The sequence below is a fragment of the Tachyglossus aculeatus genome, chromosome X2 (genome assembly GCF_015852505.1).
Source record: "Tachyglossus aculeatus isolate mTacAcu1 chromosome X2, mTacAcu1.pri, whole genome shotgun sequence".
NCBI classification, from domain to species: domain Eukaryota; kingdom Metazoa; phylum Chordata; class Mammalia; order Monotremata; family Tachyglossidae; genus Tachyglossus; species Tachyglossus aculeatus.
In genome coordinates, this window is record NC_052100.1 from 23,497,957 (window position 1) to 23,515,835 (window position 17,879).

The following is a 17,879-nucleotide window of genomic DNA, read 5'->3' on the forward strand; positions in this document are numbered from 1 at the left end:
TTCTGCGGTTCACTAAAACTAGAACATAGTGCCATGATGGCTTTTTCACGAATTTAAAGAGTTATTCATGGTATCGTGTCACAGTGACTTTAATATTTCAATTCAGAATTTGTGGCAAAGTACAGTACTGTACTGTAGACACAATACCTCTTCTGATTCAGGTGTTGGCTTTCTGGGATGGAGTTTTATTTCAGGCAAGATCCTGGTTTTGAGACCCCCAATGATTATAAATTTAGGCATTATTATTCTTTATCTTAGCTAAAAATGGCAGAGCAAAATCTAACTCAAAGAGGAGACTTTTGGGTCCTCCTTCTAGCATGTAGGTTCACATCTTTCTAAAACCCGATCTTTCTGGTTACATCCAGCAGCCCTTACCTGGGGCACCTCATACAAGTTAATAGGAAATTTGCCTAATTTTACGACTGCAGGATCAGAGCCTAAGAGAAGTGCATGGAAGTGGTCCCTTGTCTTAAGGATTTTGACCCTCTCCTTGAAGTCCCGAAGGGTTCATGAAAACACGCTGAAGATAGCAACAGAATGAACACGATGGGATGATATGAGCAACCGATTCTGCCACTCCTGCCACTCCCTTCCTGATGGATCCATATACCGTATTCTCCTGAATCTTCTGAGTATTGCTTCAAAAGGTCTTAAGCAGATGGTTGTTGACGGCCTTTACAAAAGTCTTATGCCATCTAGTCTCCCCACCACTTCTACCACCGTGTGATGACTCTTCTCCATCTGAGAACCACAACTTCCTTCTGTGTCAGGCTTAAACTGGATGAGAGTTGTTGGTAGCAGTGGACTGTAATTACTTGGAGAGTAGGGACTGGGTCAGACCTTTGTTTTGCACATTTGCCTCATGCAGTTAGTTCTCTGCTCACAGGAAGTGATCCAAAGGTACTGCTGGTACTGCCAGCTGGGGCACATAACAGGCTCCCAGATGGGGCAAAGCAACTACCGCCATTGATGGATTCAGATTGCCACTAGACGCTCCCCATCTAGACTTTTCTCCCACTCTAGACTGTAAGCTCCTTCGAGGCAGGAATGTGCTTGCCAACTCTGTTGCAGCGGACTCTCCCAAGTGCTTAGTGCAGTGCTCTGCACACAGTAAGCACTTGATAAATACAATCGATTGATTGATTGAGACCCGCCTGGGATCCCAGATCCCCCAAATGGAGGAGGACAGAGGATCAGTGGTTGGGACAGAGGTAGGGAAAACCAAGACTGCTGCTGTCAAGCTTCATGTCAGAATGGGGCAAGTGACTGAAAGCCTGTCCTTTACACAGCTTCCTTTCTCCAGAGCCTCCTGGGAGCAGCCTGGCAGCCATTTGGGGTGGCTAATGCCTTGTTCGCCACCAGGGCTCCAATTCCCTTAGGTGCCCAAGGACCAGACTCTCGATCTCACCACCAGAGGAGAGAGAGAATTCATGTCAGTACTTGTGGCACAATTCCCTTCCTACGTGCTATCCTACAGCTGGGCGAGGGTGATGGGGGGGAAGAGAATGTATTTTGGCAGTAATGGTAACTTGTTTCTTTCTCCTGCCTATCTCCTCCCAGGCTTTCTATTCCCTCAGTCTCCAAACACATTTACTACTGGGGAGTGTTAGATCGTTATTTTTTTTTGTGTGTAAGAGTCAGCAGACTAGGGTGATGTCAAACCAAATCAACAGGCACAGGAAGAAGGATCACTTTGCATTTACAGAACATGTACTATTAGAATAAAACCATTTAGTCCTGTGTACGTTTACAAAATGTGTGTTCTATCCATTGAAAATAATGAGAGCTATTGATGTGTACATCTCCCCAGCAGGATCCAAAAATGTAGCAGTTAAATACGAAACAGAGACAATTTCTGTGAAAATTTTCAGCCCAGTTCTGAAGCTTGGGAGAAGATATTTAAAAAATCCCAAGTTTTTGAGGAAACAGGGCAAAATTGACTGATCCTTCTTAACTACTGAAAGGCTCAGTAAAAAGGGAACCTGTCTGCCAACCCTGTTGTACTGAACTCTCCCGAGTGCTTAGTACAGCACTCAAAAAATACCATTGATTGATTGATTCTGAATGCAGTTCAGGTAACTAAGCCCTGATAATATTTTTGCCTTTCTGAGAGCAAATTCAGAAGCATAAGCCAATTTTTCATTTGCTACAAATAAACCATTTTCAGGGAAAAATGAGCGTGACACCAAATTATCAAGCAGGAGACTCATTAAGTACAACTTTTATCCAGATGACATTTTTTTCTTTTGAAAACACAACGAACTTTATCATCTAAAAGAATTTTCTCATTTATAAGCCACTCTGGAGCTGTAAAAATCAAACTCTTAAATTGAGAAAATACTATATTTTTTGTGTTTCTGCCAATTGTGCACTGAGGAAAATACAAGTTACCATAACTAAATGAAAACAAAATTTTCTTGGAGTATTGAGCAGAATATGGGAGAAAGGATTTCTAATGCTCCCAGCTGGTTCTTTTCTTCCTTGGAAGGTCATCTTTGAGGTCACTCAGGAAGAGACATACATGTCCGTGATCTGCTTCTACCCCCTATCAGTTCAAATGGTGAGAATGACAAGTAGGTGGAAAAAATAGCTGACCTTAGCTGAGCACGTGTTGGAGAATGCCCAGCTTCAAATTCTGGATCACTTCCCTGTAAAGAACTGAGGGCTGCTAAGATTGATGTAGAATAATTAGGGGAGATTGTTATTGCTTGTTTTTAAAACAGAATTTTCCCTGCGATTACCCAGGGCACAGTGCTCTATTTTTTAATAATATTATGCCATTATACTCTCCTATTTTCCCTATCTACAATGTATTTTGCTATCTGTAACATCTGTCTTCCCCTGTAGACTGTAAACTCCTTGGATCAATCAATGAAATACAACAGAGTTGATAGATGCAATCCCTGCCTACTAGGAGCTCACAGTCTGAAGGGGGAGACAGCATTGAAATAAATTGTGGATAGGGGAAATAGTAGAGTATAAGGATATTTACATAAGTGCTGTGAGGCTGCGGTGAATATTCAAGTGCTTAAGGGGTACACCCCCTCTCAGGGTCGCAGCTGGAGAGTTTCCAGTACTCTACCAGTTTCAGACTACAGGAGGGAGAGTCAAGCAGAGGCATTCCTAGGCATTCCATTCCTAGCTTGGGCAGTGGCTAGCGAGTGGAAGGCAATGTGCTACAAACTCACCTGTGCCGGGCAGCAGCGGCATAGAGGAGAGTCGAGGGCGGAGACTCAAGTTTACTACGCGGAAGGAGGCAGCGGTAAACCACTTCCGTATTTTTACCGAGAAAACTCTATGGATACACTACCAGAACGATTGTAGAGAGAGGTGGGGCGTTCTAGGAGAGAACTTGTACTTCCCAAGCGCTTAGTACAGTGCTCTGCACCCAGTAAGCGCTCAATAAATAAGATTGAATGAATGAATGAATGTGTCCATCGCTTCGCTGTGGGTCGGAGACGACCCAACAGCATAAGACAATAAGACGAGGGGTACACAGCCAACTGCCTACTGTGCACAAAGGGTAGGGCAGATAGAAGAAACGAGGGCTTAGTTAGGGAGGACACCTTGGAGGAGATGTGATGTTAGGAGGGTTTTCAGGGTGAGGAGAGTGGTGGACTGTCAGCTATGAAGGGGGAGGGAATTCCAAGCTGGAGGGAAGGTGTGGGAGAAGCAGCATGGCTCAGTGGAAAGAGCAGGGGCCTGGGAGTCTGTGAAGGATCTGGGTTTTAATCCTTGCCCCATCACGTGTGTTCTGTGTGACCTTGGGTAAGTCACTTCACTTCTCTGTGCCTCAGTTACCTCATCTGTAAAATGGGGATTCAGACTGTGAGCTCTATGTAGGATAGGGACTGTGTACAACCCAATTATCTTGTAGCTACCCCAGCACTTAGTACGGTGCCTGGCAGACAGTAAGCACTTAACAAATACCATAATTATTAATATCATCATTATGTGGGCAAGGGGTCGGGTGGGATAGAGGAAATCGAGGTACAGAGGAGCAGCGTGACCTAGTGGAAAGCACACAGGCCTGGGAATCAGAGGACCTGGTTCTAATCCCGAGTCTGCTATTTGCCTGCGGCCTGACCTTGGATAAGTCACTTAACTCCTCTGTGCCTCAGTATCCCTATCTGTAAAATAAGGGATCAAATACTTGTTCTCTCTCTTCTATTTGGATTGTGAGCCCCTTGTGGGGCAAAGACTGTATCTGATCTGATTATTTTGTAATTATCGTGGTGCTCAGCACATAGTAAGTGCTCAGCAAATACCGCTATTGTTGTTATCATTATTATTATTTTTAGAGTGTACCAGTCAGATCCCCATTGGGAAGGGATGGAGGGAAACTCCTTACCCTTCATTTTCTTAACAAAAACGGGCCACAGAAACGCTCAAGTGTTATTTTACTTGCACGAAGGGTGATCGTTCCCATTTCGAGGAGAGAGACGCTGAAAGTTGGGAGCCTCGGGGATGGAGAGGACAAAGCATTTTATTAAAAAATCAAAGGGAAACGGAGGATTGGGGAAAGGATCTGGCGGACTCGGAAAAGAACTCCGGATAATAATAATAATAATAATGATGGCATTTATTATTAATAATAATAATGGCATTTATTAAGCGCTTACTATGTGCAAAGCACTGTTCTAAGCGCTGGAGAATTTACAAGGTGATCAGGTTGTCCCACGTGGGGCTCACAGTCTTAATCCCCATTTTACAGAGGAGGTAACTGAGGCCCAGAGAAGTGAAGTGACTTGCCCAAAGTCACACAGATGACAAGTGGCAGAGCCAGGATTTGAACCGATGACCTCTGACTTCAAAGCCCGGGCTCCTTCCCCTGAGCCACGCTGCTTCCCTACTTCTCAAGCGCTTAGTACAGTGCTCTGCACACAGGAAGCGGTCGATAAATACGACGGAATGAATGAATGAATGAAGCACTGTTCTAAGCGCTGGGGGGTTACAAGGTGATCAGGTTGCCCCCCGCGGGGCTCACAGTCTTCATCCCCATTTTACAGATGGAACTGAGGCGCAGAGAAGTGAAGTGACTTGCCCAAGGTCACACAGCTGACAAGCGGTGGAGTCGGGATTTGAACCCCTGACCTCTAACTCCAAAGCCCGGGCTCTTCCCACTGAACCACATCTGCTCTTGCCTCAATTCTGAAGAACTTTTTCCTACGATCTAAAGCACTGCCTTTCCGTCTGCCTTCTGCCAGCTTTCATTCAGTCGTATTTATTGAGCGCTTACTGTGTGCAGAGCACTGGACTAAGCTTTGGGGAAGCCCGGGCGGTAGCCAGCTGAGCAAGAGAGGTCTGTGCCTCGGGGCTGCGCCCGAGCGTTGCGGGTCGGGATGCGGGATAATAATAATAATAATAATGTTGGTATTTGTTAAATGCTTACTATGTGCCAGGCACTGTTCTAAGCGCTGGGGTAGATACAACGTTATCAGGTTGTCCCACGTAGGGTTCACAGTCTTCATCCCCATTTTACAGGTGAGGTAACTGAGGCCCAGAGAAGTTAAATGACATGCCTAGGGTCACTCGGATGACAAGCGGTGGAGCTGGGATTAGAACCCATGACCTCTGACTCCCAAGCGGGAGCGGCTCGCCTTCCCCCCGCCTCCATTTCTCCTTTCCCCTTTCCCCTTTTCAGGTAACAGGGGAAGCCAACCCCTCTGGGAGGAGGCAGGGCAGGACTCAGGTGAGAAGCAGCGTGGTTTGGTGGCCAGAGCGCAGGCCTGGGAGTCAGAAGGTCTTGGGTTCTAATCCCGCCTCTGCCACGTTGTCTGCTGTGTGGCCTTGGTCTAGTCACTTCACTTCTCTGGGCTTCAGTTCCCTCATCCGGAAAATGGGGATTAAGAGTGTGAGCCCCATGTGGGTCTGGGACTGCGTCTGACCTTGCCTACCTTATATCTAGATTGGGAGCGGACCGTCTCTCTGTGTTGCCGATTTGTATTTTCCAAGCGCTTGGTCCAGTGCTCTGCACACAGTAAGCGCTCAATAAATACGACTGATGATGATGAATCTACCCCGGCGCTTAGAACGGTGCTTGGCACATAGGAAGCGCTTAACAAGCCCCGGAATGAATGGGGGAGAGAGGGCAGGGGGGCGGAGGCACGGAGGGAGCGGGGAGCGAGGGAGAGAGAGGCGGGGGGCGGGGACACGGCGGGGCTCAGGTGGGACGGCCGGCGGGCGGGCAAGGGCCGGCCCGATAGGCGGGGCGGAGGTGCAGTGCTGTGCGCCGCGCTGAGGAGGGGAGCCGGAGCGGGCGGCTCCTCCTCCGCCACACCCCGGGGCTGTTGTTTGAACAAATGAAAACAGGAGAAGAAAGCTGTTAGGTGTGGCTCGGCCCTTCCCGTGCCAGCGGGGAGGAGACTGGGCAGCCGCCGCCACCAACACCGCCACCCAGCCCAGGACCCGACCTCTCTGCCCCGACGCCGGTCACAGAGCAGCAGCGCCGTCTCCTCCCGGGAAGACACCGGCACCCACCCCGTCGCCATTTCTCAGCCCCCTCCTCCTCGCCCTCCTCGTCCTCCTCCCGGGCGCCCCCTCTCCCGGCTCCGGCCCCGCCGCCGCCGCCGCGGGCTGTGGGGCGGTGTGCCCCCGGGGGCCGGCTCCCGCGCCCCCAGCCCGTCCGTCCAAAGCCCCCGCTTATGCCTCGGGTTTGAGCCGCTCTCCTGAGCACCCACCACCACCACCACCACCATGAGCTGCAACGGAGGGTCCCACCCGCGGATCAACACCCTGGGCAGGATGACCCGAGCCGAGTCGGGCCCGGACCTACGCTACGAGATGACCTGCGGCGGCGGCGGCGGCGGCGGAGGAGGAGGAGGCGGCGGCGGCGTCTGCGGGACCGTCTGCGGAGGCGGGGGGTCCAACAGCAAGATGTACTACATGAGGAGGTGCGTCGGGACCGAGCAGAACTCGGACGGATACTGGTAGGTGGCCGGGACCCCACAGGCCCCCCTCCCGGGGGAGGGCCTGGCCGGGGCCCCGGGACGCCGGGGTCCCTTTGCCGCGCGCGCGACCGACCAGGACCGGACCGCATCGGACCGGGTTCGGGGGCCGGCGGGGCTCCGTTTTCCCGAGCAACCGGACGCTTGTGGCGTTCGGCCCCCGGGTCTCGGCTTCTCCAGAAGTGCTTTCTCCGTTGGAGAAAGTTTGCTCTTGGCCCTTAGCTGGGCTGTAGGCTCGCCGCCCAGGAGGGCCCCGGGGGACCCCTCCTCCGAGCCTAGTCCTCGCTGGGGGGCAAGGGGAGGTGGCGTCCAACTCCCCCTCCCGCCCACCCCCGGAAACCGATCGTTTTGGGGGAACTTCTTGGCGTCTCTTTTGGGCAGTGGGGCGAGAGGGACCCCAACCCGGGTTCCGGGCCGCTGGGGTGGGCACCAGGGACAAAGGACGGCTGGATTGGCTGTGAGTCGGCGGTGAGTCAGGCCACCAACTCCCAGGATTGAAGGAGCGTTTCCTGGGTGCCGAGCGCCGTACTGGACGCTTGGGAAAATGCGTTTCCTGGGTGCGGAGCGCTGTACTGGGCGCTTGGGAAAATGCAATCGATTTCGTGGCCCCGATCCAGGAGTTTGCGCTCCAGTGGGTCGGGGGGAACTGATGAAAGTACACCCACGGGGGGCTTTGTCTTGGAGGGCTGTGGGAGGAGAAGGACAGTTCTCCGCCGCTTCCCTTGGAGGCGACCGCCCAAGCAGTCTCCGGAGGGTCCCCCGAGCCGCGCCCCTCCCCACGGCCGGGCGGGAGCGGGGGTGGCTCACCTGCGCCCCGCCCCCGCCCGAGCTGAAAGTCCAGCAGTAACCCACGCCCAGGGACGGGGGGAGGGGCCCCGGCCACCGCCCCCGGGCCAGGGTGACCTCTCCGCCCGCTTCCAACGGCCCCCGCGGCCCCCGACAGCGGTCCTCGGTAGGACCCTCGCCCTTCTCCAGCGGTGGAGAAGGGGAACGGGAAGGACGGGGAGAAAGCCCGATAGCAGGACCGGCTGTCGGGGCCGCAGGAGATCCCCCAACAGCGGTGGGGCCGGGCCCCAAATCACTCCCGGGGTGGGCGCGGGGGCTGACCACAGGGGCGGTCCGGCCCGAGAAAGCAGAAGTCGTTAAACCGGACCGCTCGAAATCGCGCCCCGGACCTTGTTTTGTTGGAGCGCTGGCAAATGGTCGGGCCTTTCCCAGTCTACAACTTGGTTCTGCAGCCCCCACGGCCTCACCGTATCATCCCCTTTGCGACGGACACCCCGCTACTTTCCGAAAATTGGGCGTCTCCCGCCTCACCGCCTTAGGCTGGGGTGGATCGGGGCCCTACCCATAACGCGATCAAGAAGATTTTTGGTTCGCCAGCAGTTTTGGAGGTTGTTGATTACTAAAATTAATCATCTCTATTCTGCATAGGTGTGATTTTTTTTCCTTGAGTAATTTAATTGTTGCGGAGCTTTTTTTAAAAATGGCAAAACATTTTCTTAAATGTTAAACACCCTTAACTTTTTTAACCAGAATATTTAAAAGGTGTTTCCTGGAAGGAGATGTTAAGCAATATTGAAACGAACGTAGAATGAGACGCTAGAAGTTTTTTATTTTCTTACTTGGACGTGTTTTAAGTGGTCAACGATGTCAGTCAAACCTTCTGGAAAAACAACAGCGAAATCCAAATCTAAACCCAGAACATACTTTTAAAAAATCCCCAGAACGGTTAGTCAAAACTTGCAGGGATTTTTTTTTATATAATCCTGTATTTCAAAATTACACTGAGAGATCGTGCCCTGCTTTTTCATGTAAAAACATGGCTTTGTTTCTATAAAGTTTGAGCCCTTAAGGACCTGTAAAATGAGTGATCAATACTGTTAGAGTAATGCAGTATTTTTTATAACTTTACATAGATGTTTATTTTTGAAAAGTTAGAGGAAAGGTGTAATACCAAATTACTTAACTGCAGAATGCACTTTATTAACAATTAAAAGCTAGGTATAATATTAGTGGTTGAGACTCACTTAAGCAGTGAGGGGGTTTTTTGATGGAAGCTATTAAATTTTGCAAATCCTAAACAAATTCCTAGTGGTCTATTTTTATAACTCTAGTCCTGTCTGTGAACACAGTTAATCCTAATAGAACTAAGACATTACTATGGGTGGAAAAAACAGTCTCAAATGAGCAAGTACTTTATTTTAACTTTGATTTCCCTTTAAAAAAATAACACCAGCAATAGGTGTTGACATCATTTGATGCAATCTGCCCACAATTGGAAGCATTATTGGACGTGCAACAGCTTGCTTTCATTCCTTGGGACCTCGTAATGTGGTTTCTGTAAACCTGTACCGACAAAGTTGAGATTTCGGTGGTGGTGCTAAATCTGGGGGAATTAATAGCGTTATAGGAAATAATACTAAAATCCGTGTTTGAATATGCTCCCCACTATTTTTAGCAGTAGGAATGACATTAATTTATTTTGAGAGTTATCTTTCCAGAGTGTTACAGTTTAATACTGAAGATTTTTCTGGTTTAAAAAATTCTAAACTAATTTGTTTCTCGTATCTAGTTATAAACAATTTAGTTCTGCTGACTTTAGTTGAATAGTAGGTGTGTCAGATTTCAATCAGGAGATATTTGTGACAAATAGGCATTAACAAATACATTTTCTATCCGTATGTCCCACCTTATGCTATAAACCAATTCTCTAAATGTGTATTGATAAGTTAACAATTGATCACCTGTTTGAATATTGTTTTCAACGAAAGCAAAATAAACCTAGACTCTGTTCTGAAGTTAAATTAAATTTCAACTATAAGTGTTTTTAACCATAGTATATTTGACAAAGTGAATACTAAACTATTCTAAAGTAAGGGCCAAATCATATTCTCAGTTCTCTGTGATGTCTGTGTGAGTTTTTTAGCCAAAGATTGATGGTAAAACCTAGTGTTTAGGTTAGAGAAGTCTGTTGTAGTTAGTGAAATCTGTAATAGTGTTGATGATTGATGTACTTAGTTGTCTCAGCCTTTCATTCATTCAATTGTATTTATTGAGCGCTTACTGTGTGCAGAGTGCTGACATTTGTCCATCATTCTCTATAGTCATGGAAATTAGGTGAACAACATTAAAAAGCTTACTGCCTTTTCTTAATTCATGTTGTTGTTATTTCTGTTTTTGAGTATACTCCCATCTTGGGGCCTATGGCTCAGAACACGCCTTCACTTTAACTTTATAATTCAATAAGAGTAGTGGAAAAAAAGTTGCTACAGATGTTTATGGTTTATCGTGAGCTCTAATCTGGTATCCATTTTTATAAACCGGGAAAACTTTGTGTCAAAGCCAGTGAGTTGGTGTTCAAATGAAGCAAATATCACCTAATGTGGTGATGAACTTTATGGCCAAAAGACTTTTGGATTCAGCTTTCATTAAAAACAATATTCAAAGGTGACATGACTTATTTGTCCCTATATATGGAGTTCTAGTTTGTTAGAATAGTCCTATCTCTGAACATTAAATTCTCTGTTTTTTCTAATACCTCTATGTCCATCCCCCCCCACCTCCGACTTCCCTCCCCCCCAAAAAACAAACAAAAACCTTACCACTTCACTTCTCTGGGCCTCAGTTACCTCATCTGTAAAATTGGGATGAAGACTGTGAGCCCCTCGTGGGACAACCTGATCACCTTGTAACCTTCCTAGCGCTTAGAACAGTGCCTTGCACATAGTAAGTGCTTAATAAATGCTATTATTATTATTATTATCTGGTGCTTCTCTACACCTGTTGGAAAGTATTTCCTGCTTTCCAAACCTTTCTTCAACTTCTCCTTTTGTAATACTACTTAAGGAAAGTATCTGTTTATTACAGTATTGAGTAAAACCAACAAAAGAGTCTGTCATCTAGTCAAGCAAGTGCCATTCAGGTGATAAATGGCCACTCTAAACAAGGGTGTCCTTTTTTTTTTCCCATTGAGTTTAGATGACTTAAATGCCTCGGGAGAAAATGCTGAGGCTCCATTAGCAAAATGCTGACTTTACAAGGTGGGGCAAAGGAGGGACTGGGTATGCTTCCTGAGATTCCAAATGGGCAACTCTGGTGAGTCAACCTGTCTTTCCAGTCAAGGAGGTTTTAGGGGCAGGGACTTAAAGCATCTGTTAAGTCAGCCAACCCAAGAGATGGCTACTGTGGGCAGGTTGTACATTGAAGTCAAACCCTGCTTTTGCCCTCTCCCTTGTAGTGTAGGCGTGGGGAAAGCAGAGAACATATTTCTACTAAACTCAGATGGCCTCCATGTCACGTCAAGTTTCTTAGTGGGGGCAGCTTTGATACTCTGTCCAATGATATCTGTATATGGGGATTCAAAACTAATGACTAAAGGCCTGGCAATAATCTCCATCTCCACCTTTAATCCAGCCAGTGCTCTTAAATCATCCCAAAGTTGAGAAACTTGATAAATAAGCTCATTGTGGGCAGGGAACATGTCTACCAACTTTATTATATTGTACTTCTTGGGCAAGTCACTTTAACTTTTTTGGGTCTGTTACCTCATCTATAAAATGGGGATTAAGACTGTGAGCCCCATGCGGACAGGGACTGTGTCCAACCCAATTTGCTTGTATCTACCCCAGCGCTTAGTACAGTGACTGGGCACATGGTAAGTGCTAAACAAATACCATCATTATTGCCGTACTCTCCCAAATGCTTAGTACTGTGTTTGACACAGAGTAAACACACAGTAAATAGGTAGTCATATTTATTGGGTGTTTACTGCTTACTTTAGACTGTGAGCCCGTTGTTGGGTAGGGACTGTCTCTATGTTGCTGACTTGTACTTCCCAAGCGCTTAGTACAGTGCTCTGCACGCAGTAAGCACTCAATAAATGCAATGAATGAATGAATGTGTGCAAAGTACTGTGCTAAATTATTGGGAGCATACAATATAGCAGACATTCTCTGCCCACAACGAGTTTACAGTCAAGAGAGGAGCTGGCGGTTTAGAGATGAGGTTACAGTCTACAGACAATGAGTTTACAGTCTAATATGAAAATGTTTCCACTCAAGTAAAAAAAAAACCTGAAGAGCTGCTGTTCTATTATTCAGATATTTCACTTAGCTCAAATTACTTGTTTTTTTAACTAGTGCATTGCTCATCTGAAATATTGAGTTCCATTTCCTGATCAATCAATGGTATTGAGCACCTACTAGGCAGTGTTTAGGACAGTACAATACCATGGAATTAGCAGACATGTCCCCTACCCATAACAAGCTTACAGTCTAGAGGGGGAGACAGACATTGATATGAATAAAAAACTTTTAGTAATTTATAATAGGCTACTATTCAAAATGTTTATTTTCTTGCATTTTTCTGCCAGGCTATAATACTAGTAGCATGAAAGAGTGTAGTGATGCTAACTAGGTAAATAAAATTTGTCCCATTTCTTTGACACTCGAGGTTTTTTTCAAGGCAGCAATATGGTTTAAAAAATTATGATGTATGCCCAAATTTTTTTCTTTGCTATTGATATTTTAAGTCTGTCTTCCTTCTAGCCATTAAAGAGCATAAGTCAGACCCTTGCTGAGTTGCCTGTTTTGACACATTTGTAATAGGTAAAATAGTTTATTTTTACCCAAAGTTGTGCATATCATGATGTGAATCCCTTTGAGCCATGAGCATAAAGATAAAATAAGATGGTTTTTTTTTTTTCCATTTTCCAAAGAACAAATTTGACTAGGAATTCCATTTAGCTTAGTTGTTTGGCAAATAATGTCTTTTGGTTTCCCCTTCTAAAATGGGAGTCGCTCTTTATGTGGTGATTGAAAAATTCGTGTTCATCCTTTTATTTTTTATGGAATGGGTGTATGGGTTCCAAAGTTGTTACCTACTAGTGCATAATCAGTAAGAATTAATTTTGAACCAGATTTCTGCCCGAGAAAGAAATGACTATCATTTATCATGATCACCAGTATTACTTTTGAAAACATACATGGAGACTTCCAAATTGTGAGCCCGTTGTTGGGTAGGGACCGTCTGTATATGTTGCCGACTTGTACTTCCCAAGCGCTTAGTACAGTGCTCTGCACACAGTAAGCTCTCAATACGATTGAATGAATACATGGAGGGGAAAATATTTATTATGACTTCAAATTATTAGAAGATACTTTTGTTTGGAGGAAAACATTTAGAAAAATCTAACCCTTACTTTGGAGTCTTTGTACATGAATAACAATTATTTCTGTATTAAGAAAATGCATTACTAAGCTATGATAATTATTATAAAGATATAGTATGAAAGCCAACACCTGTGTCATGTTTACTTCATGATGCAGAATAAACTTGCAGATTTCTCAGCTGATTGATCAAAAATTGTGTAGACTTCAGGTTGTGGAGTAGATTAGACTCAAAGCAAATGTATTTTAAATTGAATAATTCAAAATTAGAACAGGGAGGATTTGGGGGGTTTATAAAGAACATATTTATTAGGAAGTCACAGCAAGCTTTATGACCTTTTCCCTTTTCCCGTGGTAGAGAACAGTGTTTTGCACAAAGTAAGCACATAACAAATGTCATAAATCATAGTAATAATAATAGTACAACTGCCAACAAAGCAGTCAGTCCATGTCTCCCTACTCCTCAGGAACCTCTAGTGGCATCAAACATCAAACCGCATCAAACAAAAACTCCTTACCATCAGCTTTAAAGCCCTCAATTAGCTCTCCTCTTCCTACCTCACTTTATTAATCTCCTACTACAGCCCAGCCTGTGCTCTCCGCTCCTCTAGCACCAGTTTCTCACTGTGCTCCAGTCTCATGTTACCTCCAACCTCTTTCCCACATGCTCCTCCTGGCCTGGAACTTCCTCCCCCTCCATAAACACCAGACCACCACTCTCTCCACCTTTGAAACATTGTTAAGGGCACATCTCCAAGACGCCTTCCCCAATTAAGTCGTCTTTTCCCCAGCTTGTGTCATCTGTACACTTGGATTTGTGACCTTTGGACATTTGATATTCGCCCCACCCCTAACTCGACAATGCTTGTGTACATATCTTCAAATTATATATTACAGATTATTCATGTTAATGTCTGTCATCCCCTCTAGACTTAAAGCTTGTTGTGGGCAGGGAATGTTTCTGCCTGTTATACTGTACTCTCCCAAGCCCGTAGTATAGTGCTCTGCAAATAGTAAGCACTCAATAAGTACCATTGATCAATTGATTAAGGACAATGCTATACTAGTAGAGCTACCTCAATACTTAGCATAGTTCAAGAACCCTACATGAATTGGGCCCAATCTGAAGTCCTCTGGCCCAGACAGCAGTGGGATAATTAGTCAGTCAGTGGCATTTATAGAACGCTTACCACACACAGACTGCTGTACTAAGCTCTGGCTAGGTGGGGCCAGGTGGCTAGCAGTTGTTGTTACCATAGTCACATGTGTGAAAGAACCATTCATATGTAGAAGTCCTAGCATCATATAAGGACCATCAGTGTGCATTGAGCCTCGTGGGCACATGCCCGTCACCACCTCCTGCTTGGGATTGACTTCAGGCTATCAAACCCAGCAGTAACCTCTGGAAAGCTATACATTTGCACTCCTTGGGCATAGCGAAGGCTATATTTTAGGTAAAAATATCTTTGTTGGACTGAATTATCCAAAAAAGTATCTCAATTTTCCACACTATGCTTGAAAAGACTTGGCCTAACTTACTCCCGGGGAGTGACATTGGCTTTGCTCATAATCATTCTCTGTAAAAGCATTTAGAGAATAGAATGCCACTGTGTACACTTTAGACTGCTTCCCCCTCTTTTCTCCTCCCGCCTCCTCCTCCCTAATGCATTCCCCGTTGAAATGGAGGTAGAGGCAGGGATAGTAGTTGGGGCACATGCTCTCTTCCTCCCTTCAAAGCCCTACTGAGAGCTCACCTCCTCCAAGAGGCCTTCCCAAACTGAGCCCCCCTTTTTCCCCTCCTCCTCCCCATCCTCCCCGCCCTACCTCCTTCCCCTCCCCACAGCACCTGTATATATGTTTGTACAGATTTATTACTCTATTTATTTTACATGTGCACATTTACTATTCTATTTATTTTGTTAATGATGTGCTTCTAGCTTTATTTCTATTTGTTCTGATGACTTGACACCTGTCTCCATGTTTTGTTTTGTTGTCCGTCTCCCCCTTCTAGACTGTGAGCCCGTTGTTGGGTAGGGACCGTCTTCTATATGTTGCCAACTTGTACTTCCCAAGCACTTAGTACAGTGCTCTGCACACAGTAAGCACTCAATAAAAATACGATTGAATGAGTGAATGAATGAAAGTTGGAACTTTAGGTTTCTAGGTATCAGGGTCTATTCTCCAGCCAGACTGAACTCATAAGCAGTTCGCCATTTAGAACTTTCAACCCCTGGTTTTAAGATCCTTTCGACTGCGGTCATAGTAAAATTGCTTAGATGGTTGGCAAAGTTTTCAATTCTTTTATGACTCCTTGGAATTGCAAGGCTGACTTGAAAATCCTTTCATTATTGCCCACCCTGAATATATTTTGATGAGAAAGAACTATTCATTCTAAACAAGCCTTCAACCTTACAGAGTGCTGTTTCTTTGCCTCTTTGAGATTTAAAAAAATCCAGTGAAAAGATTTTGAAGAAAACTTTGTGAACTTGAATTCAATCATTGCGTGTATTTCTGAGATCATTTGGAATTTTGGACAAGTTGAAGCAGCAAACAGACTCTTTAGGCTAGAAGAAGTGATGAAAGTGTGGCAGATTTTCATCCTTCATTAGTTTTAGGAAACCAGGAAGGAAGATCACTACATAATCCAAGATGGTGTTATAAAATGAGAATTTTTGCCTAGTGGAACAGTAGTGTATCATGGAATCTATGACTTTGTGCGGTATTTTTCCATAATCCTTTTTAAGGATTAGTGGCTTGTTTATAATGAGAAAACTTGGCATTTCTTATCAAATCTTGAAAATTTGACCAAGATGAACAATGCATTCATTTACCCCTTTAGTGGAAGTTTTATGTGTATTTTTGATGAGTGTTCTGTTCACTAAGGGACATTGCCCAAGCTTGTCTGAATGCTCCAGTTCCATCACTTAGGAATAGTTTCCAGCCAGAGAGACCTCACCTACGTTCAACTAGTGCTGGCTTGTCCAGTGGGCTGACTCCAAGAAACAGCCAAGCCCACATTAAAAAACAAAATCCTCACCTGTGTACAATGGAGCTTTTTGATTCGTCATATTGTTGGGCTCTGTAGGAGAGGAGGAAGTACTAATTAAGAACTGATCATGATGAAATGCCATTCCATGGGAACCTCTTGGATCCTTGTACAAAATATTTATAACTACGTGCTGAAGTTTGCTTGGGCCATGATTTTGGTGAAGCAGGTAGAAAAGGTTAAGGGGCCAAAAAGGAACTGAGATCCGGATGGAGAAATATCTCTGTCTAAAGAGTTGAAGATCCCATACTTCTACTTTAATTTAGAATGCTCCTATGATCTGTGTTGGCTTTTCTTATCTCAGAGATTTCAAAATTAAAACATGTCGAATCAAATATTCCAGAATGCATTATTTCTAATTTGGGGGAAAAATAGATGTTGTTTAAAAATATTTACACTAGGGCGGGCCTAAAATGTAATTTTTACTTGTCCCTCTAGACAGCTTGTTGTGAGCAGGGAGTGTGTCTACCAACTCTTTTGTATTGTACTCTCCCAAGCACTTAGTACTATGCTCTGTGCACAGTAAGTGCTCAATAAGTACCATTTGCTGATGGATAGATTGTCCCCATGCCTCTTCTAGTACCCTTTTTTTTTCTTCTGCTACCAGTGCACATACTTTTTAGGGGGAATTTGAAATTTTTCACCACCCACAGCTTCATGTGCCAGTGAAGTCATTATACTCTGTTTTTGACAAAAGCACAAGTTTCTGGCATCGAAGGCAATTATTGATGTGACGTTTAGTAGCACCAAGTGGAAGAAGTGTTATTTGTTGGTTTTGGTCTTTACCTTGGCGTGAGAAGTCGAGTTTCACTTTACATTAAACACAGCAAGGTGAACTTCATCATCAATGGTGTTTTCAAATACGAAGGACAACACTTTGTGAGTGTGTGTGTGTGTGTGTGTGTGTGTGTAGGTATACTTTCACTCCTTTTTTTAAAAGTTGCTTGAAATTTTTTATTACTGAAATTCTTTTTCTTTTTTCTTTTTCTTAGTCAAACTGGTGGCACCATGTCCAGACACCAGAACCAGAACACGATTCAGGAACTCTTGCAGAATTGTTCAGATTGTTTAATGCGTGCTGAGCTGATAGTACAACCTGTAAGTCTTCTCTTTCTTGTTAGTCTTGACTAAAAGTCACACCTAAATTCTTTACTTTGATAGAATGGTCTGTTTCACAATTTGATGTCCCTTGTTTCTCTGCTCCTCTGACCCTTTTACCCATTGTGAATTTCAGATAGGTTCAAGTGCTCTTCCCCACACAGACTAACTGTGTTTCTCAAAAGCGTAGTATTTTTGTTTGTTTTTAATGCTGTTTAAGTACTTACTATATGCCAGGCACTTACCAAGATAATCAGGTTGGACACAGTCCCTGTCCCACATGTGGCTGACATTCTTAATCCCCATTTTACAGATGAAGTAACCGAGGCACAGAGACTTTGAGTAACCTTCCCAAGGTCACACAGCAGAAAGTGGTATAGACAGGGATTAGAACCCACGTCCTTCTGACTCTCAGGCCCGTGCTCTATCTACTAGGCCACACTGCTTCTCTAGTTCCTCAGTTCTTCCCTCCTCACTCCCGCCCCCCCCCCCAGTTTAAGGCTGTTCATTTCTCTACAAGCTCAAACTGGTGGCTCGTTGAAGGAATTCCAACTCTCAGCTGGAGTTAAAACAAGGATGTGGATAGTTTCAAGCTAATTTCATGTAGAACACTTTAGG

General features: G+C 45.1%; 1 protein-coding gene and 1 non-coding gene across 3 annotated transcripts in view; both read left to right on the top strand.

The window, feature by feature from the left end:
• Nucleotides 1-3,041: 3,041 nt before the first annotated feature.
• On the top strand, nucleotides 3,042-3,184 carry LOC119949710. Its single transcript, XR_005457252.1, has one exon. It is a non-coding gene; the product is annotated as a small nucleolar RNA SNORA7 (small nucleolar RNA).
• A 3,448-nt stretch (nucleotides 3,185-6,632) lies between these two features.
• LOC119949523 (desmoplakin) overlaps nucleotides 6,633-17,879 on the top strand; it is a 45,663-nt gene continuing 34,416 nt past the window's right edge. The window contains exons 1-2 of one of the 2 annotated variants that reach the window (XM_038771373.1): nucleotides 6,633-6,929; nucleotides 17,156-17,261. In XM_038771373.1, the coding sequence (XP_038627301.1) occupies nucleotides 6,697-6,929; nucleotides 17,156-17,261 (339 nt within the window). In that variant the 5' untranslated portion in view covers nucleotides 6,633-6,696. The remainder of the gene's footprint in view (nucleotides 6,930-17,155; nucleotides 17,262-17,879) is intronic. The other variant, XM_038771372.1, reaches the window with a different exon arrangement.